Source organism: Somniosus microcephalus, chromosome 20 (genome assembly GCF_052327205.1).
Source record: "Somniosus microcephalus isolate GS21.2 chromosome 20, FLI_Smic_1.0, whole genome shotgun sequence".
NCBI classification, from domain to species: domain Eukaryota; kingdom Metazoa; phylum Chordata; class Chondrichthyes; order Squaliformes; family Somniosidae; genus Somniosus; species Somniosus microcephalus.
This window is the reverse complement of record NC_141006.1, coordinates 54492565-54514561: the sequence shown is the minus strand read 5'-3', so window position 1 is coordinate 54514561 and position 21997 is coordinate 54492565. Positions and strand designations below refer to the sequence as shown.

Genomic DNA, 21997 nt, shown 5'->3' with positions numbered 1-21997 from the left:
CACCAGAGCCATGAGCCATGTTGTTAATGGATAGCCTTTGTCTCCCAGTAGCCACCTTCTGGTTTGTCGTACTGGGCATTGACCTGCATGATTCGCTGAGTATGGTCGCACACCAACTGGACATTGAGGGAGTGGAATCCCTTTTGGTTGCGTTATATCTCAGAGTTGAGATGCGGCGCCCGCAAAGCGACATGTGTGCTGTCAGTGGTACCCTGCAACATGGGGAAGCCTGCAATCCTTGCGAAGCCATGTGCTCGCTCTGCCTGCTGCTCTCTGGCCAGAGAGAAGGAAATGCATTCAGCTGTCTTGGAATACAGAGCCTCAGTTACCTCCATTATGCAACAGTACATGGTAAACTGAGAGATGTTGCAAGTATATCCTGCTTCAGCCTGGAAGGAGCCCAACGCATAAAGGTTCATAACCACCGTGACCTTCATAGCCACTGGCAAAGCAGTCCTTGCCCTGCTCTGAGGTTGCAGTTGTGGCTGCAGCAGGTGGCAGATTTCAGTGAGGAGGTCCATGGTGAAGGGCAGACGTCTGGCACACTGTTCTTCGCTGAGGTTCAGGTAGGAATATTGCTCCTTGAACACCCTGGGCAGATATAGCCTCCTGCTGAGAGCCTTTCTCAACCTCCTCCTCCTCCCTCTGCCAGCAACTTATTCTGCTCTGTGTCATCTCTGCTTATTCTCCCTGTCATGCAGTAGGCCAAGTGGAATACTTACTACTGCACCCATGTCTTGGAGCAAGTGATTTGTGCAGAATCCTTGAAGTCAGGACAAAGTCCTTCAGCACCTGACACACCACTCCCTGTAGACTTTAGCAACTTGAAATAACTGTACAAACCACTAAAAGCTTCTACAAACTCAGCAACAGCCAGTAGAAATCAAACAGCAACTAACCTGCAAGTTGGTGATGATCCCTTTAAATAGCGCTGGAACGCGTGTTCAGCTGTGCTTGTTTAAGAGCGAGCATTGAGCTCCAAATTGGCAGCGCTGGTGTGAAATCAGCATTGCACATTGATTGACGTCACAATCTGCCTGCTCTGCATACTGCCGAGTTTTTACTTAGAAAGAAAGAGACCATTTCTGCCTTCAAGACCTGGTGGCTTGAACAGGCTTGGAGAAGTCACCTTCACAGGTCCTCATTAAAACTACGCACGCGGGGCTAATGTGCACTACTCTGTATGGGTGTTTAAAATTAATGTTTTGTCAATAATAAATGTAATGAATTATCAAACATATTACTGTCTCTAGCTTTATAAATCTGTTTAAAGGGTAAAGGACTTATCCAACACGGTCCCCACCGCTTATAGAGGGAGCGTTGGTATTAACACAATTTGTCCTCTATAAGAAGTGGACGGTAAGTTGTGAGAAAACATATTACTGAAATTTTAACTACGGAAAATGTCTTTTAATTAAAAGTGCTTCATTTTCTTTTCAGAATATAAAAATATAAGTTACCAGCTTTTTTTCACTGTTTGAACCTAATTATAACCGTGCTTGTAAATGGCAGATATTTGTAATATTTTCCCGAGCTGTAAGAATTTCGACCATGTGAAACATACAATGTATGTGATAAAAGGCAGATTAGCAATATTTTTGTCTCTTTCTTCCCAGCATGTGCAGTTTGCCTGTCTCTGAAATGTGCTGGAAGCGTACAAAATCTGCAAACCGCTGCCCTAAATAGCTGGCATACTTAATGGGTTATAAGCAGCGCCTTTGTAATTGACTTTAGTGGTAATGCCAAATGGTTAGCATCATTTGCGCGATATAGCCTGTGATAAGTGTGGATGGTGTAAATGGCGGGGACTGTATCAGTAAACGTGACCATGAAGCTGTTATTATTATTGTAAAAACCCAGCTGGTTCACTAACATCCTTTAGAGAAGGAAACCTGCCGTCCTTACCTGATCTGGCTTATATGTGACTCCAGTCCCACACCAACATGGTTGAAAGTTAACTGCCCTCTGACGTGACCTAGCAACCCACCAAGTTGTGTCAGGGCAACTAGGGATGGGCAATAAACGCCGGTCTTGCCAGCGACGCCCACATCCCGAGAATCTATCACACGAGGGGTTAATTCCACACACCCACTTACGCCTACATGTGGTGTATTTGGACTTTCAGAAGGCTTTCGATAAGGTCCCGCATAAGAGATTAGCGTGCAAAGTTAAAGCACATGGGATTGGGGATAAGGTACTGACTTGGATAGAGAACTGGTTGGCAGACAGGAAGCAAAGAGTTGGAATAAACTGGTCTTTTTCCGAGTGGCAGGCAGTGAGTAGCGGGGTACCGCAGGGATCGGTGCTAGGACCCCAGCTATTCACAATATATATTAATGATCTAGACGAGGGAACTAGATGTAATATCTCCAAGTTTGCAGATGACACAAAGCTGGGTGGGTGTGTCTGCTGTGAGGAGGATGCTGAGAAACTCCAGTATGATTTGGACAGGTTGGGTGATTGGGCAGATGCATGGCAGATGCAGTATAATGTGGATAAATGCAAGGTTATCCACTTTGGTGGCAAAAACAGGAAAGCAGATTATTATCTGAACGGCAATAGATTGGGAGAAGGGGAAGTGCAACGAGACCTGGGTGTCCTTGTGCACCAGTTGCTGAAGGTAAGCATGCAGGTGCAGCAGGTAGTTAAGAAGGCAAGAGGATTTGAGTACAGGAACAAGGATGTCTTGCTGCAGTTGTACAGGGCCTTGGTGAGACCACACCTTGAGTATTGTGTGCAGTTTTGGTCGCCTTATCTGAGGAAGGATGTTCTTGCCATGGAGGGAGTGCAGCGAAGATTCACCAGACTGATACCTGGGATGGCAGGAATGACGTATGAGGAGAGATTGGGTCGATTAGGCTTATATTCGCTGGAGTTTAGAAGAATGAGAGGGGATCTCATTGAAACTTATAAAATTCTAACAGGACTAGATAAACTAGATGCAGGAAGGATGTTCCCGATGGCGGGGAGTCCAGAACCAGGGGTCACAGTCTAAGGATAAGGGGTAAGCCATTTAGGACAGAGATGAGGAGGAATTTCTTCACCCAGAGAGTGGTGAACCTGTGGAATTCTCTAACACAGAAGGCAGTTGAGGCCAATTCATTAAATATATTCAAGAAGGAGTTAGATATATTTCTTAAGGGTAAAGGGATCAAGGGATATGGGGAGAAAGCAGGGACAGTGCATTGAATTTGGATGATCAGCCATGATCTCATTAAATGGCGGAGCAGGCTCGAGAGGCCGAATGGCCTACTCCTGCTCCTGTCTTCTATGTTTCTATGTAACTGTCCCTCCACTTCTATTGTGGAGCAAAATCACATGTAGAATCAGATAACTGAGTTGTGATAGAGCCACTCCGATGGCTCAGTGCGTAAGTGCATCACCCAGTGTGGTACTGAGCCTTATAGAGGCTTAAGGTTTGCTCTTCACTGTTCATTAGCTGACCTCAGGCAGGGCATCAGTTATGGAACTTCAATTAGCCTTAGCTCTTAGTGTTTTCAGTATATAATTGGTGCAGTGTTGCTGTTATAAGAACATAAGAAATAGGAGCAGGAGTCGGCCATTTGGCCCTTTGAGCCTGATCGCCATTCAATAAGATCATGGCTGATCGGTTATTACCGGTTTGATCCATATTTTGATGCTTCAATTTTTAATATTTAATATTTATTTAAGAAACATTTTCGAGAAAGCAATTTTTTTACCGCTTGAGGTAAGTTTGTTTTTAAATGCATTATTTTCTGTTTCAGGTGGCTCAAGATGAAAGGATGCCAGAGAGATCAACAGACCATAATGTTGAAATGCCATGGCCTGCCGCCGCAACTCCGCCACGACCCAGAAACTCTGGGCCTTGGTCTTGCGTGGGTGTTTCTTATGGTCGTTTTGGTGGTGGAGCCTCTGCCCACTCCAACCTAGGATTCCCACCCACCTCCACCCCCCCAGAGCAGGAAAATCCGGCTTGTGGGGCAAGGCAGATGCATAAGATGCACCCCTATTGGTATGGGCACCTGCCAGCCCCTTGCAGATTACATAAGAACATAACATAAGAAATAGGAGCAGGAGTCAGCCTAGGAACAGGAGTCGGCCATTTGGCCCTTCGAGCCTGCTCCGCCATTCAATAAGATCACGGCTGATCTTCTACCTCATCTCCACTTTCCTGAAATATCCCCATATCCCTTGATTCCCTTAATATTCAAAAATCTATCGATCTCTGTCTTTAATATACTCAACGACTGAGCCTCCACAGCCCTCTGGGGTAGAGAATTCCAAAGATTCACCACCCTCTGAGTGAAGAAATTTCTCCTCATCTCAGATCTAAATGGCCGACCCCTTATTCTGAGACTGCGACCCCTGGTTCTAGACTCTCCAGCCAGGGGAAACATCCTCCCTGCATCTACCCTGTCAAGCCCTGTAAGAATTTTGCATGTTTCAATGAGATCACCTCTCATTCTTCTAAACTCTAGAGAATATAGGGCTAGTCTACTCAATCTCTCCTCATAGGACAATCCCCCCATCCCAGGAACCAGTCTGGTGAACCTTCGTTGCACTCTCTCTATGGCAAGAATATCCTTCCTTAAGTAAGGAGACCAAAACTGTACACAACACTACAGAGGTGTGTGTAAAGTATGCGCATATACTTGATACAAAAAGGAAGAGACAGCTTGGAAGGGTTTAACTTAGGTCTTTACTTCATACCCACAGGCGGGAACTGAGGGGAGATCAGTACCCGCAGTACTATTTATACCCCTATGGCCAGGAGTGGCACTACGGTATCACTACGCCCTACAAAGTAGTGATGCCCTGGCCATAGGGTTAAAGTAGCATACATATTACATACACAACAGTGTGGTCTCACCAGGGCCCTATATAATTGCAGTAAGACGTCTTTACTCTTATAATAAAGGTCAACATACCATTTGCTTTCCTAATTGCTTGCTGTACCTGCATGTTAACTTTCAGTGATTTGTGTACAAGGACACCCAGGTCCCTCTGAACATCAACATTTCCCAATTGCTCACCATTTAAAAAATACTCTGCTTTTCTATTTTTCCCACCAAAGTGGATAACTTCACATTTCTCCACCTTGAGGCAGAAATTCTGATCCCTACGGGTGAGTACGCGCTGTGTACTCGCCCGTAGGGACATCGGAAATGCCAGTTTCAGGCATGCACTGCGCATGCGCTGGAAACCGGCATTTCCGATCTGTCAAGAAAGCTCTTGACAGATCGGATGCCTGCCCTGGAGCAGGGCCTCTGCGGGCGGAGAGTTTCGTTTTTTGGAGACCCTCCGCCCGCAGAAAACACTTACAATTCTTGCCCCTGGTAAAAGCAGGCGCAAGGCCTGCTTTTAACAGGCTAAGAGTTGAAGAAAGTAAAAAAAAAAAAAAATTCCCACTGATTTATCATGTTTAAATACTTTAAAGAAAGGTAAGTTTATTTTTAGCCCCGTTAAAAACTTTAATTTTTTTTCAAAAATTTTAATTTTTGTTTAAAATAGTTAATTTATGTAATTATGGTCATTTTAAAAATGTGATTTAAAAAAAAAATTATTTGAAGTTTTACAGTACGAGGCCTAGAAATTCAGTCGCGTTTGCGCCCACTTATGGGCTATAGAGTGGTTTGCGCCGGAAGTTTTTTCGCGCCCGAAATTCAGTTGGTCCGTAACATCGACGTTAGCCGGTAGCGCTGCGCCGGCACCGATGACGTCATCGGTGTGCGCAGCGCCCCGGTTCCAATGCAATTCTGGTCCGACCGCCAAATTCAGTTGCGGCCGCCTCTCCCGTGGCGGCCGCAAACAGCGTTTGCAAAACGATGCCTTGCAGCTCTGAGAGGCCGGCGCATAAAGGTGGAGGGGCGGCCAGCGGCTGCCTGGCCGCACCTCCCTCCCCGGACTCCTGCACCACCCCCCCGTGGCATTGGTGTGTCACTCCCGCGAGCCCGGCACTTCTCCGTGGTGCCGGGCTCATTTGCCGGGGGAATCCAGCGGCGATCTCACGGCTGCAGGCAGCTCCTCCTTAAGAGAAGGAGGAGGCCTGCAGTACCCCAGCCTGCCGCACCGCGTCGGGTGCCGCAGCGGCAGCTGGACGCCTGAAACTGCCATTCTTCGCCCCAAACGAGGCGGCCAAACCCTCCAATAGCGCCCGCCTCCGTGTTGGGGCGGCGCAACTGAATTTCAGGCGGGCGCTACGGGAATCCGGCCGAGCGCTAAATTTCGGGCGCTAAAGACCTGGCGGGGCTATACCTAATTTCTAGGCCCTTATGTTTTGAGGGTGATCTCTATTCATAGATTTGACAGGTCTTCCTGTCAAATCTATGAATGGAGATTCCCTGCTCTGATTGGCTCCCCATGGCCCACGTGATCCCAGGGACGCTGTGAACTACCTGCGCCCCTGGGATATGCGGGCCCTGCACACCGGCAATTTGAAGAGCCACAGCAAGGGAACTCTCCGACTCCCGGGAGCCCTCCAGTCCAGGCGGAGATTTTTCCAAATCGCAGCCCTCCGCCCGCAGGAGGGCTGTGGACGGAATTTCTGGGCCATTGTATTCCATTTGCCATGTTCTTGACTTCTCACTCAGCGTGTCTATATCCCCTTGAAGCCTCCTCACAACTTACATTCCCACCCAGCTTTGTATCATCAGCAAACTATATTACATTTGGTCCCCTCATTCAAATCATTGATATACTGTAGATTGTGACTAGCTGAGGCCCAACCACTGATCCTTGCGCTACCCCACTAGTTACAGCCTGCCAACCCGAAGATGACCCGTTTATTCCTACTCTCTGTTTTTTGTCCGATAACCAATCCTCAATCCATGCGAGTATATTACCCCCAATCCCATGAGCCCTAATTTTGTTTAATAACCTCTTGTGTGGCACCTTAGCGAATGCCTTCTGAAAATCCAAATACACCACATCCACTGGTTCCTCCTTATCTATCCTGCTAGTTACAACCTCAAAAAACTCTTAACAGATTTGTCAAACACGATTTCCCTTTCATAAATCCGTGTTGACTCTGTCCAATCCTATTATTATTTTCTAAGTGCCCTGTTACCACGTCCTTAATAATAGATTCTAGCATTTTCCCTACTACTGATGTCAGTCTAATTGGTCTGTAGTTCCCCGTTTTCTCTCTCCCTCCTTTCTTAAATAGTGAGGTTACATTTGCTACCTTCCAATCCGCGGGAACCGTTCTAGAATCTGGAATTTTGGAAAATGACAACCAATGCATTCACAATCTCTATAGCCAACTCTTTCAAAACCCTAGGATGTAGGCCATCAGTTCCAGGGGATTTATCGGCTTTCAGTCCCATTAATTTCTCCAGTACTACTTTTTTACTAATACTAATATCTTTCAGTTCCTTATTCTCGCTAGACCCTTGATTGTCCACTATTTCCGGGAAGTTTTTTGCGTCTTCTTCCTTCTTAGCTGCTTGTTACATCAATCAGTATGGCCTAGACCTTCCTGTCCTTTCCCGCTGAATGGCGTGACACAGCTGTTCAATGTCACTTACCTTCCCATTAATTTTTCTAATTTTTCTCGACAGACTTAACGGCTGCCAAGTAACAACCCATAATTATGCCCCCCTTCAGTGTGTCATGCATTCAGCAAGTGGGGGTAAATGGAAATTACTTAAATAAAAACAGAACATACTGGAAATACTCAGGCCTAGAAATTCATTAAGGCACTGCCAGCTTTGCGGCCAGTTACCGCCTAAAGAGGGCTTCTGCGCCAAAAAGGAGTTTGCGCTGATATTCAGCGCAGCGGTATTGGCGGCGGTAGCCGTTAGCGCTGCGCCGGCACCGATGACGTCATCGGTGTGCGCAGTGCCCCGGTTCCGCCCCGAAACCGGCCCGATCCCCATATTTAGTTGCGGCCGCCTCCTCCGCAGCAGCCACAAACAGCGACCAGAAAACGGGGCCGTACTGTAGCCTTAGTGGGGCGCTTTAAGGTGGAGGTGCGGCCGGCCGCTTGGCCGCACCTCCTTCCCCGGCCTCCTCCACCCCCCCCCCCCCCCCCGCGGCATTGCCGGCTGCTTTCCGTGAACCCGGCACTTCTCCGTGGTGCCGGGCTCATTTGCCGGCACTATCCAGCGGCGATCTCCCCGTTGCAGGCAGCTCCCCCTTAAGAGAAGGAGGAGGCCTGCAGTACCGCAGCCTGCCGCTCCGCAGCGGCGCCAAGAGCGCTGAAATTCAGTTTCAGCGCCCCAAGCGGAGGCGGGCACACCCTGGAATAGCGCCCGGTTCCGAATTGGGGCGCTAAAACTGAATATCTGACGATCGCAAATGGCTCCCCGCCCAGCGCTAACTTTTGGGCGCTAGCCAGCTGGCGGGGCCATAGTGAATTTCTAGGCCTCAGTCTTTCAGGCAGCATCTGTGGAGGGAGAAACAGAGTTAACGTTTCAGGTCAATGACTATATTAGCTGACTTCACATCACACTAAGAGATCAACTATTTCCCTCACAGATGCACCTGATATGCAGTAGTCCTGGTACCGCTAACACCACAACTGCATTATCGTCAGGGTTAATGATACCCATTTTTCTGCCAGAGTCTTGCCGTCCAACACATAATGGTCATTTACCTGCATGCCCTCAAAGTCCACTGCAAAGCTGTGTAAGATCTTAATGATCTCTGAGTTCTTGGACAAGACACCAATAGGCAGCAGCCAGTATGTTTGAGCAATAGATCAAGATTTATTAAGCATGCAGCGTAATATACTTAACATTAGGCGATAGCTTTAACGAGTAGCTCACAGCCCTTGGTCTCTGGAACCTCTCGGACACAGATGATGTCGTCTTAAGTCTGTTCCTTTGTCCTCGCAGTACGTCTGTGTGAAACTGTTCTTTGAATATCAAGGTTTTAACCCATTCCTTATCAAGAGTTTGGTTGGCCAGTGTCCATATATGGACTTTAACAAAATCACCTTTTTTAATTGGTTCTAATGTTCAAAATACAATTGTCACTCAGGGTAAGGCTAGTAACCTGGCCACTCCTTTTCCAGTACATTTCCATTAACCCTGTTCTGCTGTCGTGTTATCTTATTTTTAGCTTTTCACCCCATTGGAATTTACCATATCTCTTTCATTTCATGCCTCAAGCAGTACAAGGCCTTTCTCTACCAAGGGCCCAGATCGTTTCAGCGCTGTTTCACTAGTCTTGATGTAGCCAGACTATCTCACTTTAATCTACCAGATAAATACCTTAACTTCCATGATCTCTCTCATTTATTGGAATTTATACTAATTATTCTTTAAATATTGTTGCAATTAGTTTTGTTCAGCGAATTCTAAGTTCTAACAGCATTATAATATGTTTTTCTTAGCAATTTAATGATCTGACCTTCACTTGCAGTCTGTGGCTGTTTGTTATCAAAACTTAGTCAAAACTGCTTTTGACTGCAGCTACATTTTGAACAAGTTCTAGTTTTTTTAGTTACCCAGGAATAATTATGGGTAATATTATTTGGTCAGTGGCTACACTTGAAGTTATACATATATGATTCTCGTCTACTAAATATCAGCCTTCCGTACAGCTGCATGCATGAATTTCCAATTTTACAATTTATCCTCGGGATGTGGGCGTCACTGGCAAGGCCACATTTATTGCCCATCCCTAGTTGCCGGAGAAGGTGATGGTGGGCCTTTTCCTTGTAGCAATATTTTTTTTTTTACAAGAGTGGCTTGTAGAGGGTATTAAATTAACCAGGTAGTATGGGACTGGAATCACATGTAGGCCAGACAAGGTAGGGATGGCAGTTTCCCTTCCCTAAAGGAGATTAGTGAATCAGTTGGGTTTTTACAACAATCCAGTAGCTTTCATGGTCAATTTACCACAGTTCCATAACTTGCTACAGTAGAGTTTTTACTCGCAACACTGAGTTGCTAATTCATTATCATAACCACTCCACTATCATACCCGAAAGTATGTTCCCGGTGGGCTGCCTAAGTCCCGCTCTCTGGAATTCCATGTCTAAATTCCTCCACCTCTCCACTCCCACTATTCTTTTAAAACCCTCCTTAAAACACACCTTTTTGACCAAATTTATGGTCACCCCCAAAATCACCTTTGACTCAGCGTCTGTTTTTCCTCACTGCGCTGTGAAGCACCTTGGGATATTTTTCTACATTAAAGGCACTATATAAATGCCAGGTGTTGTTGATGATATTAGCTAACTCAGGGTCGAACCTGAGACCTCCCAGTGAACTGTTTGATTGACAGTGACCTGGCTCCAGTTTGGACCACCTGCTCCATTTAATGTACAATGTCTGAAAATTATGCCATTTGTATATAACTGTGATTGTGTATCTGTACCAGTTTTGCTGGTATGGATACTGTAAGTTGTCTAATTCCATAGATCTATGTTTTGGTGACTTCTTTGTGAAGCAGATTATTGCTGATAATAGTTAATATATACTGAGGTATAATTGCATTCATGAATAAAACTTAAAGTAAGGTGGACCCATTGAGGATCACTCCTGGTGGGCCAGCCTCATTACATTGGGCGCTCTTGTGGGCTCCTTACTCTGTAACATTGCTTCTTTTCCTCCACACAGAGATATGCCATGCTCTTTGAGATATTTGAACAGATAGTGGTGACAATCTTTCTCTGGGAGATGCTGCTGAAATGGTACTATGGCTTCTGGTTATTCTGGAAGGTAAATACCAGCTCTGTTGTGGCAAAATCGCGTACCGGTTTAGCAAAGATGGGAAAGGAAAAGGACCTGGGTGTGATTATTTATCAGCCAGCATGAAGCTCTAATCAACAGTGATAATCACACCAAACCCATCCAATTGATAGTGTCAGATAAGTTATTCTAAACTTGTATAGGTCACGGATGAGGCCAAGGCTGTAAATATTGTGAGATTTCTTTAAGTGGATATTGATGTGTTGAGAAAAGAGTGATTCTGGGTCTTGGGAGAGAGGAGAGACTCAGAACTGAATTTGTTTTCATTAGAGCAAAAAAGATTCATGGCCGGTTAGAAGAGTGGAGATGTGGGCCTGGATGGATATTCTGGAACTCTGCTTAATTATCTTTGGGAATCAGGTAGTATTTTACAGAACTTTCTAAATAAACTAGGTGGGGTAGAGCCCCTGATCGGGTAGATTGTATCTGATCTCTGGAAGGAAAGGGTTTGATGGGCAAATGGTGCTTGCTTTCTTGTGCCACTAAAACTCTGAACTATACGTTTGTTACCTTCAGGCTTGACTTCTCCAATACTGTCCTCACTGACGTATTGAACTCTATCCTACACAGACTCCAAAACTCCACTGCCTGCATCCTGTCCCATACTCAGTCCCACTCACCCATCATCCCTCCTCCCTGACCTTCATTGGCTCCATGACCCAAAGCACCTAATTCAAAGCCCATCTACTCACTTACATATTCCTCCACACCCTAACTCTGCAACCTCCTCCAGCTCTATGACCCAGCTCATGCTTTATGGTTCTCTGAGCCTGGCCTCCTGTGCATCTGCCCCTCCACCGCCACTCCCCCCCCCCCCCCCCCAACCACGGCATTCCTCACTTGGTGTCACCACTTTCAGCTACATCCTTAAACCCTCCCAACTTCTCTCTCTACTTTTCCTCAAGCACCCCCTTACCAACTGTACTTTCAGCCATCTCTCCTGATGTGAGCTCAGCTCGTTTAATATTTTCCAGGTGCTACATTTGTTCCATCAAGAACGCCATAGGAGTCCGGGGCCAGAGTGTCAGATGCCAGCAGTCAGCAAAGGGCTGCTGGTTATAGAATCATAGAATGGTTACAGCACGTTGGAGTGTCCTTTTTTTTAAACTGGTGGGGCACAAAGTCCCCATTGAAGTGTAGAACTAAAGGGGCCGGAGTAACCTTGACAATGTCTACTCTGTCTACTGGCTTTTAAGGTCCTATGTGAAATGAGTTTGGGCAATCTCAATCTAGTTCATAATGGAAATAGGCCTACAGGACAAAACCCTCTCTAAATCGGCACTAACTTACAGTCTCACCCAGAGGGGCCCATGTATTAAATAGATGCCCAAACTCATTTCACATTGTGCCCTTCCCCTGACTGGTGTTCTGGATGCTAAGTCTCCATTTAGGACAAGTACTTCACAGAAGATCTGTGGTGGAAAAAAAGGTGATCCCAGATGTTCTTCTCCTTTATATATTTGCCATGGTTATTTTGGCCCCTATAGGCCTACTCTTCATTGTGGACTTTGTGATCCACATGCTTTAGTTTTCTCCTTGATTCCAGTAAGTCTGCCCACTCAGGTGGTTGTAAAAGATCCCATGGCACTATTTCGAAGAAGAGCAGGGGAGTGGGTTCAAGTCCCACTCCAGGACTTGAACGCAAAAATCTAGGCTGACACTCAGTACAGTACCGAGGGAGTGCTGCACTGTTGGAGGTGTCGTCTTTCAGATGAGATGTTAAACCGAGGCCCCGTCTGCTCTCTCAGGTGGACGTAAAAGATCCCACGGCACTTTCGAAGAAGAGCAGGGGAGCTATCCCCGGTGTCCTGGCCAATATTTATCCCTCAACCAACATCACTAAAGCAGATTATCTGGTCATTATCATATTGCTGTTTGTGGAGCTTGCTGTGCGCAAATTGGCTGCTGCGTTTCCTACATTACAACAGTGACTACACTTCAAAAAGTACTTCATTGGCTGTAAAGCGCTTTGGGACGTACTGAGATCATGAAAGGTCCTATGTAAATGCAAGTCCTTTTCTTTCTTTGCTCTGACATTTTTCTAGGATGGCTGGAACATTGCAGATTTCATTGTCACATCCACCTTGTTCGTGGGTTCCACACTGTCATTCACGAGGAACAATGAGATTTTCTATGTGTTGAGGTAGGAGGGCACTGTTAGCGGAATAGTTAATAATTCTGTCAAAATTAAAAGCAAAGCCACGGATCATGGAAATCCGAAATAAAAACTGGAAATTGCTGGATATGTGCAGCAGGTTTGTCAGCATCTGAAAGATAAAAGAGAGACAAGTTTAGAACGCCGGTGAAGGATCTCATCTGAAACACTAACGTCTTTTTTTTCTTTCACGTGCTGATTGGCTGGCTGTGTATTTCCAGCATTTTCTGTTTTCATTTTGATAATTTGAAGTGTTCTTTCTCTCCAGTTTTCTGCCCTACTCTCCTGACCCATTTTGAATACAAAGTCACTCTTGTTCATTTGGGCATTGTCTTTACATTAGCTATTAATGACTTATGCACAGTCAGTATATGTGGGCATCGTAATGTAACATATAGTAAAAAGCATAAATAAATGATTAATATTGTACAAAGCAGATGGTGTGTGCCGCCATGCAACCTCATCAGGCCCAACATTTAAGAAATTCTCACGAAAAACTCAGAATTCTCTGCTCTTGTGAAATTGCTGTTTTATTCCTGGGGATCACCACTTGATACCTTCCATGGCCTCATATTTTAGATTAACACAAGCTGATTTTTGACTCCTGGAAATTAATTAAATTTCCCATGTGAGTGAGTACTACATTTTTTATTTCATTTCTGCCTTTAACAACTTAATCTTAACTTAATGTCCATATACATTCTTCATCTCCATATTAAGACAGGCTGATATTTTTGCCTTACCTTTGTGCTCTTTTTTTAAGTGGAGAAACTTCTTCCTCCCAACTCTCCACAGTAGCTGAGCCTGCGTTTATGTGCTCTGTGCAGTATTGTCAGATTCTTTATTGCTTACTTGTAGCACAAAAAGGGTAGCTCATTGCTGCATTGCACAATACATAAGGACCTATATGATACGGTCAGTGAAATTTCATTATGCCATTACTGTTAAAGGTTTTGCACATTATTTGGCTCATTTAACAAAATATTCATCATGTATGCAGGTTAAATTGCCATTAGTTACTTGAAGTGTGAAAGAAGGATTATTATAGATGAGTAATGATTAACTATTTTGTTTTAGTTGTGCCATTAATTAAATTGGTTTGCATGAAATGAGCCAAAATGAAATTGCCATTTTGCTGCAAAATCTTCAGAAAAAATTAATGAACTCTTTTTCAAAAAAGAGGAAAATAGAGCCCCTACATTTCTATTGGGTGTTTCCTTACATAGAGTGTAGAGAACATCATTTTTTAGGACAAGTCTAATGTGTACTTTGTACTGAAGTGAAAAGTAAACACTGGTAAATTTATTAACATTTACTTTACTAAGCCTAGTAGTTAAATGGCTTGGAAAATGTTTTACTAACATGTGTGGCTTTTTATTCTTGGCTTGTGATTAAATAAGGACCTTGTGTTGGTTATTCTAGAGTGCTGAGGGCTCTGCGACTAGTGCGGAGTTTAGCCGCCATCCAGGGCCTGGCCATTATGGTGCAGGTAATCATCCAGTCAATTTCCGACATGGCCAACGTTATCTTCCTGCTCATCCTGATCACATTGGTGAGTACAAGTAAGTAACGTTTGCATCTGCACCGGTGCTACTCATAATACGGCCTAAGGGCCTGCTGCAGCCAGCATCCCCTTCATCTGTGGCCATCGCAGGCCTGCTGCTCCCTTTGTCATTTGGCCTCCATTCATGGCCATGGGCTAACACTGACGATGGTCATTCTGTACTGTCAACTAAGACAAAACAAGGCAATACTATGGGGCAGCTGAGTTATCCCAGCTTGCCTAGAGCAAGTGTTTGACTTGAATAAACCTATAGGATGAGACGTCTTAATAAGCCTATTATTGACTTGCAGTTTTAATTAAGCTATTGGTACCGTGGTTTATTTTCCTCTTTCTGGGTTGGTGGCGGGGGTGGGGGGCAGGGTTGGTCCCAAGATGCCAGATCTGAAATCAAGATGTTACTGTGTGAGGCTGAGAGTGACACTCATGCAAGATCCTATTTGTGATTGTGGCACTCAACAGAAAGTTAACAAAAGACACTGGGGCTGGTTTTCAAGTGACCGCTTCCATCGGGTTCCAGGTGGGCGGAGCGAGCCCGGTCCAGCAGATGCCTGGGCCACTCAGGTCAAGACTCCCACCAAAACAGCGGGAATGGGGCATTAAATGCTGCGCTGCCATTTTGATTACGCTACTGCCCCATTCCCACCAGGAGGGGGATGAAAATCGTCCCCAAAGACCCCAAGAGCCTAAGCAATGCCTATTACAGCTGTACTTAGCCGCAGCCCATTCTAGTCTGGAAATTACTTGGAGCGATATCAATGGGCAAATGCTTAACGCACTCATAAGACCTTCCTCTCTCTGCTCTTTTAATGCAGGAGATAATTCGTTTATTGTGATGCCAAAGCACTAAATGTTTTTCTGTTAATATCATTCAGTAATTTCTAGGCTTCTATCCTTAGCATCTGAAGTCAATAGGCCAGAGTGTCAAATGCCTGTGTGTTAGGGTACAAGCTACCGATGTCCATGTTTTTTCTATTTTTGTACCTTTCACTAGCACCTGTGGATGCTGGGCTGCTGGTGCGTGAGTCTGTGCTCTGAGAGTCTGAGAGCTTGTGGAAGGCACGTCTGAGAGGGCTTACGTCTCATGTGGCCTGCCGCCCTATTTCTTTGCTGTGGCGTTTCTTCACACTAGCTGTGGACAAAATGAAGACCCAAGTGAGAACTGCTTCACTTCATGGACCTCGCCAGTGGAGTGTGACAAACTGACAAAAATATACAAAACTAAGGCTAGACGGCACGAGTTGTTGACTCTGCCCTCTCAAAAATGGACCGAGTAGTTGCCTGCCATCCATATGTGGCGTGAATCCATTTCCTCCAAAAGCATGAAGTTGAGTAGCTGCTTAAATGGGCCGGATCTTGCTGGAAAAATAATGCTGTGTTAACGACACACGCCATTATTAATGTGCAAATCGGCCAGCCAGTTCCAGGGATTAAGAGATATGGCGTAAGTTGCAAATCTCCAGAACTTGCTGGTTGATTTATGCCGCTCCCTCGTTTGCTTCGCACAAACGGCCTCCCCATCATTTTTAAGAACTTGCTGGATTTGCACATTAATTTGCCCATTAAATGCGCCGCAGAAAGTTAGGGCTGGAAATTAACAGCGTAAGTACCTTTTTAATGACATGATAATTGTTAATGCAATGCCAATCAATCCCTCTGACCCAGAAAGAGAGCAATTTAAAGTGTTCAATCTCATTCCTGCATGTAGTCAATTCTTCTTTGAGATTTTTAAAATGTCAGATTTTTATTTTAATTTTTTTAATTTTTTTCTTACTTTTCCTTTCTATCTCTTTTTTTCTCTCTCTCAATCTGATCATCCTTTCCTCTTTATTTCTCTTTCTGTACCTGATTTGACTCGAATTCACCCTATTTCCTTCTCCATCATTCCTCTGTTTCTTTCTCAATCCTTAAATCTCATTGGTTAAGGAGATAGACTGTTGGTCCTGCCGTTCACTAAGGTCCCAGATGCCCCCTGTTGCCCTCGCCGCGCCATTATCTGCTCACACTGCCAGCAAGTTACGGCACAAAAATGTTTCGAGCTGAAGGATGCAGGTAAAAGTCTAACTAACGGCATACGACACGAGATGCCCCACTCCAGCAAGATTTGGCCCAATGTGTTTGTGTATTTGGGTAAATATCACTAAGGCTAAAAAAATCCAAACTAACATTGGGGATGTGCTATAGACCACCATGTCAGCTTAAGAATGAGAACAGTTTGTTCTTTGAAGAGTTAGGAAGGGTATGTGAGAACCATAAAATTATTTTAATGGGAGTCTTCAATCAACCAAATATAAACTGGGAAAATCCAAATTTTTTAGAGTTAGTTGGTAGATGTAATGTGTCGAGGAACCCATGAGAGGCAGTGTTAATCTTGATCTGGTATTCCTTAGTGACCCGGAAAATGTTCAAGAAATGGAAGTTGTAGCACCACTGGGGACAGCAACCATAAAATAGTGTTTAATGTGATCTGGCAGTCGGAACTATCTAGGGCCAGAAGCTTGTGTGACCCTACTGGATCCTAAGCAAATAAAAAATGAGCAAAGAGGAAACATGGCCTGTCCAAATCCTACAGGGGGAAATAATAAGGCTGATTGGGATGACTAGAAGAAAATGCAGAAACACCTTAAAAGGATGATCAGACTAGCAGAGAGAGACCTGGAAAAAAGCACAGCAGCCAAGGCAAAGCATAACAGTAAAACATTATTTCAGTACTACAACAGTAAGAGGGCAATCAGAGAACAGGTGAAAACCACAAAAATGGCTTGAAACTGAGGATAAGCACAAAATAATTTCAACGTGACTAAGTATTCAGAAGGGCTGACATGAACAACATGCCCTCTCCAAACAAATACCTCACAAGAAAAATCAATGACTTTGCTATAAATGAAATGGAAGTCTTAGACAGGCTAATCAAACTTAAAACAAATACATCCTCAGGGGTAGATGATAGTGATCCCAGAGTGCTAAAGACACGAGGGAAGAGATTTGTGAAACACTGACCATCATTATGGGGAGCCATTGGACACTGGGGAGATACCAGTAGATGGGAAACAGGTTAATGTGGTGCCCATATTCAAAAAAGGTGACAAAACAGACACAGGCACCTACAAATCCATTGGCCAGAATTTTATGGAGGAAGGCAGGTTGGGGGCGAAGTGCTCCGAGACGGTCAGGGAAACCCGGGAGGCCAGGTTTCCTGCAGGCCCTGCCAATTTTAACGGCAGGGCCTGATTTGCATGTAAGGCCTCGATTTCCTGCCCACAGTCAGCCTGATTGAGAGGCTGGCTGGCTGTGGACGGATGGGCCTGCGGCCGCACAAAGGATTAAGAAAGGGTTCATGTGAGAGCCGGGCTGTTAAATGGATCAAGGTGTGGGGTGCTAGAGGATTGGGGGTCGGACCAGGCCATTAAATGGATCAGTGGGAGGGAGAGAGGATTGGGGCCAGATGATTGAAGGGGGTGGTGAAGGGAAGATCATGGCCGGCCACCCGAGGATCGTGGCCGGTCTGAGCAACAACGCTGGGGGGGGAGAGAAGATCGTGGCCGGCCTGAGCATCATTGGTTGTGGCAGGGGGAGGCCTGGGAAGGCAATTGGAGGCCTTGTGAGGGGGTCTCCGATCGCAGGGGGTGGATTAGGCAGGGACCCTGGATCCAGGAGGTAGGTATAAAGGCACTTGCTTCCTGGACCCAGCAGTCCCTGTCTTGCTGTAATTGCTGGGTTTCACGAATTGTGTGAAACCCATCCACTTGCAGTTAAAAACAGATTGGAGGTTAAAAAAGAGGCTTCCAACCTCATTATAATATTTAAATTGACTTTCCGCCCCCTGGGAGCGGGTTGGTCGCCCGCCCCCGTGCCACCTCCGGTAAAACCGGAAGTGGGTGGGTTGGAGGTGGGATCGGGTCAGGAATCCCATTTTTAACAATTTAACTACCCCCATGCTCCAAATCCACCCGTTTTTTAAGGTTAAAATTCCCCCCATTAGTCTTCCATTCTGTGTGAAATAATGGAATCAATTATCAGGAGTAAAATTGAGGATCATCTGTACATGAACAACCTAGACATCAGCAGTCAGCATGAATTGAGAATCGGAAGCTGCTGCCTGACCAATCTCCTTGACTTTTTTGAGTGGACTATAGTAAGCTCCATGACACGGTGTACCTCAGCTTCCAAAAGGCTTTTGACATGAAAGCCTATTAAGCTGAAAGCTGTGGGGATTCAGGGTAAACCATAGGAATCGATAAAAAAAACTGAAGTGTAGGAAACAGAGAGTACTGGTTAGAGAGTTATGGCAGATGGGGGAAATACTGAGTGGGGTGGTTCAGAGCATGGTGATGGGACCAACACAATTTCTAATTTACATAAATGACTAAATAAAGAGGGAAGTGGAATTGAAAGAGGCAGCTCGAAAATTACAGAAAGAGATAAGATATGTAAGTGAGCAGAACAATGGCAGATGAAACTTAATGCAGACAAGTGTAAGTGCTCTACATATGCTGAAAACATAGGTGATGTGAAATAGCTAATGATGAAGTTAAAAGAGATCAAGACATCTTAGTAGATTTAGTGCTAAAAATGTCTAACCAATGAAGCACAGCAATCAACAAAGCCAATAGGATGTTGAACGACAAGGCCAAAGCAGTAGAATATAAGACAGAGGAGTTAATAATCAATCTAAGTCAGACTGCACCTTGAATACTGCATCCAGTTCTGGTCGCTAAGAAACGAGGCATTCAACATTCAAGGAGTCAGTGCAGAAGCATCAAGGCTGATCGTCCATGCCAGGGGATTAGGTTATGCGGAAAGGCTGAAGAACCTGAGGCTCTTCATCCAGGAAAGGAGGTGTCTGAGAAGTTTTCTTAGAGGTGCATAAGATTGTTAAGGATATAGAAAAAGTTAACATGCAATATTACTTTAAATTAACCAGCAAGACTAAAACAAGAGGACAGAATTCAACCTAGAGAAGAGTACCTTTAGGACAGATAATCAAGAAATTATTTTTCATGCAGAGTGATCAGCTTGTGGAATACATGTCCCGATAGAGTAATGGAGCCAAAATCTCTGGAATCATTTAAGAAACAAACCGATGCTACAATGGGGGGAGGGCATTTGGCTCTTTCTGGGTGGATGAATTAAGATGGGCTGAATGGCTTTCCTCATCATAATTATCTTGTGATCATGAACATAAACCACCAAAGCTTGTTCCCCTTTTTGCACTTGCACTAAAGATACAAGAATTTGACTGCTGCTGGACGCCAGCATCTATAACACACACGAATGAAAAGGTGACCATTGCTCACCCCTGCTACATGGCTTGTGCATGTCACAGTGTTGACTCTGGAGATGATCAGGATAAGCCATGCTTGCAATGGAAGAACCGGGATTGAATTCTCTAATTTATAAGATGATTGTACTAACAGGAGGACAAGTGGGACGGTGGTTTAGCATGCTGGCCTTTTTACTTTCCTGGGTCCTGTCCACTTCAGATGCTGCCTGCACTGAATGTGTTCCTTCAAAAGTGTTAACATTTTCCAAGTTAGACTGCAATGTTATTCTGCTGGCATGTCAACAGCAGAATTCATTGCTAAAGTTACATATGTTGTATTATTTGGTAAAACAGCAGGTTTTTTTGTCTCTCTGTACTTATCAATATGACTGGTCATTTCTCTTCTGAACTTTTGCTCTTTTGTTCCTCCTAAGTACAAATATCCTTCCTCCTCCCTGAACCACCACAGTGTTGAAATCGAAACTCAGTATCCGTCTCTTACTCTTAACACATTCCTTCTCAAAACTGTAAAATTCTTCAACTCCCTAAGTCTTCCCTTCCTTCTGCAATTTGCAGGCTTTTAAAATCAAAACCTTGTTTAAAATTGCCTTGAAATAACACGAGATATTAAAATTGGGAAGTACTTGTATCAAATCCCCCTCTCTGCTGTTTTAACGGAGCCTCCAGTAAATGACAGATAAACACCAGAAAGCTCAACTTTGGCGGGGGTGTAAAACAGGCACTATCAGGTTGGCCGCCCATTATAAACCCTGTCCAATTATCCTTTCCATTGACATCAATGGGTAGCTGATCTGATAGCACCTGTTTTACACCCCTGTCAGAGTTGAAAGTGTTTGTACAATAATATATTACAGTGTAATTTTCAGGCTGTAGTCACTGTTTTTCACTTAACTCTTTTCAGCCTTGCTGGCGTCCTGCACTGTGGGCATTGTCAGCTTCAAAATCATCTCATTCAAGCTGCAAAAAATGAGACCTTTCCTTTTGTAGGTTTTCGCTGTGTTTGGGGTGATCATGTTTAGCACCAATGTTCCAGAATCGTTTGGGAGTTTGGAGAAAGCTATGTACTCGCTGTTTATCTGCATCACGCAAGATGGATGGGTGCAAATTTATGAACAATTTGTGTAAGTAGCCGTTATCTGCCTGGCACATTCCCAGGCCGGTGTTTTGCCTGTTTTTTACTGTGTGTACACGGGTCAGTTTAAGAGCAGATTGGCAACCAAGTAATTCATTGGGTAAAGCAAGTCAGGGATAATATTGTAACAATGCAATTAACAAAAAAGCATAGAATATTAGAAGTAACAGCACAGGAAAAGGCCATTTTACCCATCATGTTTGTGCTAGCTCTTTGCTAGAGCAATTCAAAAACTAATCCCACTGTCCCGTTTTCTCCCAGAGCTCTCTATCTTCCTCTGCTTCAAATATTTATCTATTTTCCCTTAAAAGGTGTAATGATCTCTACTTCAGCCACTTCCTGTGGCAAAGTATTCAATGCTCCAACAATCCAAAAAATCTCCTAACCTCTCTTGCATAGACTAGCCTTGTATATATAGAAGATTAAGGATGATCTAATTAAAGTGTTTAAGATAATTAAATGAGTTGATAGGATAGATAGAGAGAAACTATTTCCTCTGGTGGAGGAGCACATCTTCACACAAAGGGTAGTGGAAATCTGGAATTTTCTCCCCAAAAAAACTATTGAGGCTGGGAGTCAATTGAAAATTTCAAAACTGAGATTGATAGACTTTTGTTAGGCAACTGTATTAAGGTTTAAGGAACTCAGTTCCAGGACATCGCTGCAGGAGTTCCTCAGGACAGTGTCCTAAGTCCAACCATCATCAGCTACTTCATCAATGACCTTCCCTCCATCATAAGGTCAGAAGTGAGGATGTTCGCTGATGACTGCACAGTGTTCAGTTCCATTCGCAACTCCTCAGATAATGAAGCAGTTCATGCCTGCATGCGGCAAGACCGGGACAACATTCAGGCTTGGGCTGATAAGTAGCAAGTACCATTTGCACCACACAAGTGCCAGGCAATGACTATCTCCAACAAGAGAGAGTCTAACCACCTCCCCATGACATTCAATGGCATTATCATCGTTGAATCCCCCACCATCAACATCCTGGGGGGGTCACCATTGACCAGAAACTTAACTGGACCAGCCACATAAATACTGTGACTACAAGAGCGGTTCAAAGGCTGGGTATTCTGCGGCAAGTGACTCACCTCCTGACTCCCCAAAGCCTTTCAACAACAACAACTTGTATTTATATAGCGCCTTTAATGTAGTAAAACGTCCCAAGGCGCTTCACAGG

The 21997-nt window shown here is 44.6% G+C and overlaps 1 protein-coding gene across 4 annotated transcripts in view; it reads left to right on the top strand.

Moving 5' to 3' along the window:
• Positions 1-21997, top strand: part of LOC147103275 (cation channel sperm-associated protein 4-like) — a 72764-nt gene that overhangs the window by 31254 nt on the left and 19513 nt on the right. For 2 of the 4 annotated variants that reach the window (XM_085962736.1, XM_085962734.1), the window contains exons 3-6: positions 10551-10652; positions 12728-12825; positions 14260-14389; positions 20670-20803. In XM_085962736.1, coding sequence (XP_085818862.1) covers positions 10551-10652; positions 12728-12825; positions 14260-14389; positions 20670-20803 — 464 coding nt within the window. Of the gene's footprint in view, positions 1-449; positions 1360-10550; positions 10653-12727; positions 12826-14259; positions 14390-20669; positions 20804-21997 lie in introns of those variants that run through there. The other 2 variants (XM_085962735.1, XM_085962737.1) reach the window with 2 other exon arrangements.